A 5038-nucleotide genomic window follows, 5' to 3' on the forward strand; every position below is an offset into this window, starting at 1 on the left:
TTATACGGCAGACCGCACTCCCAGCAGCACTCATAGTCTGCAAACCGTAGCCTTGCCTGCCATCGATCAAAATCCTTCTGTTTCAGCAGCTTGCAGTCCTTCCGCTCATGCTCCATCCTCCCTTTATTCTCCTCCTTTGCCCCGTGTATGTGCCACTTAACAAAGCATACCGAGCATCCCACCTCCCGCACCCGATCTAGCCAGCTATACAGCCTTGTCATCCGCCGGCTCTCCTCTTGCACGCTCTCCTTCAGTCGGTTAACCACCAGAACCCTTCCTTCTTCCCTATCTTCTCCGCCATCCACCTCATCAGTTTCCCCTAAGCACCGATCACAGTATTCTGCCCGCATATCGCTACAACAAAGCCCAATCCCATCAAAAAATCGCCCAAGCACTAAGCGCCGACAGCCCTCATCCTTTATAAACAATTCAACTCCCTCACGGTTCATGTGATCAATATCACTGCCGAACTCGTCTGCCCAGCCCGCCCTTCCGTCTGTCACAATCACCGAGTCTACAACCTCACCTCTCTGTCGACCGCCTCTGCCTGTCTGCTGAACAAAGTCCACTAACCCAAACGGCGGTCCCACATGAATTACACCGATGATGCCCCTGATGTCGACGCCGGTCCCCAGTCCAGTCGTTGCCGCAATCCACCGCTGACCATCCCGCCCATCGACCCAGTCTTGCAGCGCACCAACTCGTGCTTCCCGCGTTAGCTTGCTGTGATACGCTTTGCAGCCAACCATCGCAGCTATTGCCTCGCACTGCTTGATCGAGCGGCAGTATATCACCCCGCGCTGTGCTGTCCCCATTCGCCCCTCGATCGCCTTCATCGCAGCTACCACTCCGTCCTCTATTGCGGTCTTTCCCGGCCTCACCTGCTTCACTCGGTACCGAATATTCACCCTCATCGTCGGAGCTCGGATAATTGTTGCGTCCTGTGCCAGCATCCGCTCCCGGAACCAATCCTCCATCGACACCGGCAGCGTCGCAGTAAGCATCACCAGCGGGCACCCAAACCGGTGCAGCCCCGTTAGCAGCCCCAGCCGCTCTCGGTAGCTGACGTCCATGATAACGGTGTGACACTCGTCAAAAAACACCCTTTCTAGTAACCCTCGAGCCCGAATGCTCTCGACGTATGCGGTAAATCCTTCGCACACGGCCACGTCGGCACTGACCACTACCAACCGCGCATCCCGCTGCCGTTCCTCCCTCTCTTGATCGATATCGCTTCTCCACTCCATGAAATCGATGCCGAGCTCGCGTGCTCTTAAAACCAAGTCCTGCACAAGAGATACAAACGGGACAACCACAATACTGACTGGTCCTCCGTCCCTGCCTCGTTCGTCTTCCATAAAAGCCGGCAGCATAAAGAAGATACTTTTGCCGCCGCCTGTCGGCAGCACGACGATAAGCAGCTCGCTCCGGATACCGTTGTTCTCCAGTCGCATGATCCGGTACATGCCATCGCGCTGCTGCGGCGTCTTCCATCCTGCATCTTCGCCTAGCATACGCTTCAGCCCGGCATCTATCTCTGCATCCTCATAGCGGGGGGGCATGTCGCTATTCAGCGGGAGTCTCGGTGAAGTTACCTGCTGATAGCGGTTATATGTTAGTCACAAGCTTACTCTTAACGCCCTACCCTATAGCGCCCACCTCGATCCTAGCAACAACCTTAATCTATCGCAGTCACGGCGTATTATATATAAAACAGTAGAGTAATACTATTATACGTACCTCTCGGTCTATAGTAAGCTGTTGCCTCTTCGCTGCTCTGTCGACGGCCGGCGTACTATCATCATTATGAGCCTGGCGTTTTCTGTCACCGAAATCACCATCAGTTCGGGCCAGAAATTGGTGCCACAGACGGCTGATCTCCCGGAAATTCGACAACATCTCCGGCTGTAGCTGACTCGGGAATTGAAGATTGACAGCATAGTGATTCCGTGCGATTCGACTTCCGTGTGTCGCTTGAATATCCCATATATACTCAACTTTCGGTTGTCGGTGTGCTTCTCCACTGAACGGATCAGCCGCCTCGTCATCACTATCTGCCACGGCGGCTTCCAGTTCAACTTGCTGAACAATTAATCCCTTGATTCGACGACCCATCTCAATAGCCACATGCCGGTAGCTTGAGACAGTGAGCTGAACCCCAATCTGTGCACCGGTGACGAGCGCGAGCTGCTTGCTCAGCTTTGCCGTGTCCCAAAGCCCCTTCTCGGCCGACTTCCATAGCCACGGGCTAATCGCTTCAGACGGGCCTCGAATACCAGAGAGCCGATGCAGCACCTTCTCAAACGGCAGCAGCCATGCGATATATGCCACCATCATCAAGCTCGGGCCCTCGGGCAAGAAACGTGCTACCTTTCGGCCTTGCTTGCCATTCAAGCCCTTGCTCTTGTCCCGGTCTGTGATGAGCACCACCTGCCCGTCAAAGACGAACAAGTTCTTCGGCAGCTGTTCGATATCGCAGTGCTTTAGCGTTGACATCTCCGGACCTCGCCCGGGCTGTCCTCCCCATATATGCACAACCGGGAACATGCTTGACCGGAACTGCCGCAGCCAGCCAAGATACTCCTCTATCGCCCGTCTCCGGCACTCGACCCGACTACCGCCGTTCCCCGCATCGACGATCTTCCACAGCGTCGCGCCTACCAGCCTTGTTAACTTCTCTGCACCCGGCTTCAGCCATGCATTCTTCCGGTTCGTCGCGAATGACCGTCCTGGGCCCTCGAACACCAAGCTATCGGCGATGTCCCGTAGCCGTATTGTTTCGCGGATCTGACTCCATTGTCCGCCCATAAGCTTGTCGAGCCAGCCCTCGGCTTCCCGCACGACCGCCTGCGCTGCCCGTTGAAAGCTGTCCACGGTGATCTTATCGCCTAGATAGTTAAGCGTCGTGCCATCACTGTCCCATAGCACCCGCGCTTGCCCACCTTCCTGATTGCGGTAGCCCCTTCCGTACGTCATCCACTGAATGATAGCGCTGAACGGCGTATACGAGCCGGTTGCGAGCCAATCGCGATGACCCTTCTGGAACCGATCGATAGCCGCGAAACTGGTGTCGCAAGTCGAGTCCTCGGAGTCGTACGGGTCATCCTCAAAGAAGTGCTCTAGCATCAGAATCCGACCGCACCATAAGAAGCCGGCGAGAAACCGGGTATGTGTATGGGACGGCACCCACGTGCCATCCTCTTTAATACCCAGTACGGCCGTAAAGTGGAGCAGCGGGTTGTGATACTGCTTCCTCCCAAGCTTCTGCTTAATTGACTTAATGCAGAAGTCAAAGACGGCCTCGTCAAGTGCCTCTTTATCGGGGTCTTCTTCTTCTCCATCTTCTCTACCCTCGGCGCTCCCTCGGTCTCGGTCTCTTTCTCTGCTACCCTTCATGACCTGCTGCTGCCCCTGCTTCTTCTCCTTCTTCTTGTCAGCAACAGTATCAAGTCGCTGGACGATATCGGTCAGAGAATTCCACTGCTCTTCCGTAAATCGGATACCGTGCTCTGTCTTAGCTCCATCGCGCCCAAGCGGCTGGATCCGGACGCAATAGCACAAGTACCGCTGCCAGCACGCACTGTACCTATCCATCGTATCTGACTGCTGCTTTCGGCCGAACGGGGTCGATACTGGCTTAGTCGGGTCAATGCTGCCGAGCCACTCGAGCGTTTCGTCCGGCACCCTATCCAGCCTCTCCATGCAACGGCCAAGCTCGCGCCGGAAGCTCTCGGTCAACTCACGGAGCCTCTGGTTCGCTTCACGGCGCTCCCGGGGCCACATCCGCTGCTCGACTGCGGCGGAAGCCGGTGATAACCCTGCCTGGTACAGCGTCGGTTTGTCCCTCTGCTGCAAGTGCGCCGACCATTTCATAAACTGCACCCATCTCGACTCAGTGTCAACTCCGCCCGGTGCCTCTACTTGACGCTGCCGTTCCACCTCCGCCTCCTTCAGATCCTTCTCGCACGCCCGGACGGTCTGTAGCAGTACAGTGTCACCGTCAGTGTCACCATCACCGCCACCATCCCCCTGTTCAGCCGTACTGCTGCTATTGTCGCCGCTGCGGTCGGCCCATACGGCGGCTGGATTGACAACCCAGTACCTTGCGTGCGGAGCCTTGCGCAGTGACTGAAGCATTACCGTCGCCCGGCCGCTCCCTCCCCTGCCGCTGACCTGCACCCTGTAGTGCCTCGCCCGGGTCTCGTGCGTGGCGAGATTCCGACTGTTGCGGGTTAGAAATCGACAGCTCTCGCAGCTGAGTCCCCTGTATGTCTTTAGTCCGGGGATGGGCGGGCTTCCATCTGGTGGCAGCTCCATGTTTGCATCTGTCGGGTCTTGTAGTGCCCGGGGGCGCCATCCTGATGATGAGAACGATTCGGCAAACGCGATGACTTCTTGTAGCGGCTGTCCGATAGTCTTATGGCAATTGCGATAGTGACGCTCTACCTGAGCCGGTTCGGGCTTGATAGCTGCTTCGCAAAGTAGACAAACTAATATATTGAGCCGCTCGCAAAGCTGGATTATGTGGTCTGCTGTACTGTCAGTCATGGCGCACTTGTTTAGTCCCCTGCTTCTGTGATAGTTGTTTGATTAGGCCGAAAGCAATGCCGCTGATGCTTACTGGTCTGTGAATAGACTGGTTGAAGTTTTCTGGTCTTTGATCAAGCTGGCGTAACTTTTATTTACATAAATAGAAACTTGCTTTTTGCTATTGCTGTAGTAATATATAATTAAACTGTATTTTAAATTATATACTTTTACTGATATAACCAGGTAACTTACTTCTTAGCATTTTTGTAAATGCATTGATTTCCTGTTTACTTATAGTTATCTCTTTCTGCTGTCATTGCTGTTATTGCTGTTATTAGCATTCAGGGTTAATTCCCTGTTGACAGTTAACCCCGAATGCCAATCATTGCCGTTGTCCTGGCGGAACGTTGTTCTGGAGGAATGGCCCGTGCACTACCCCGGATCTCCATACAATCTCGCTAACCCCAAGTGTCATTCTGCCAGAATGACGCCCGGACTAGAGACCAGG

The 5038-nt window shown here is 54.8% G+C and overlaps 1 protein-coding gene across 1 annotated transcript; it reads right to left on the reverse strand.

Annotated features, from left to right (window-relative positions):
* Positions 1–204: 204 nt before the first annotated feature.
* On the reverse strand, positions 205–4548 carry FPRO_14767 (uncharacterized protein; the record flags this gene model as incomplete). The annotated part of the gene is made up of 3 exons (XM_031225055.1): positions 205–248; positions 443–1598; positions 1741–4548. 3 exons carry the CDS (start codon positions 4546–4548, stop codon positions 205–207), a joined length of 4008 nt encoding a protein of 1335 aa, XP_031090253.1.
* Between the last annotated feature and the right edge of the window lie 490 nt (positions 4549–5038).

This window comes from Fusarium proliferatum, assembly GCF_900067095.1.
Source record: "Fusarium proliferatum ET1 genome assembly, contig: FPRO_scaffold018, whole genome shotgun sequence".
Taxonomy (NCBI): Eukaryota; Fungi; Ascomycota; class Sordariomycetes; order Hypocreales; family Nectriaceae; genus Fusarium; species Fusarium proliferatum.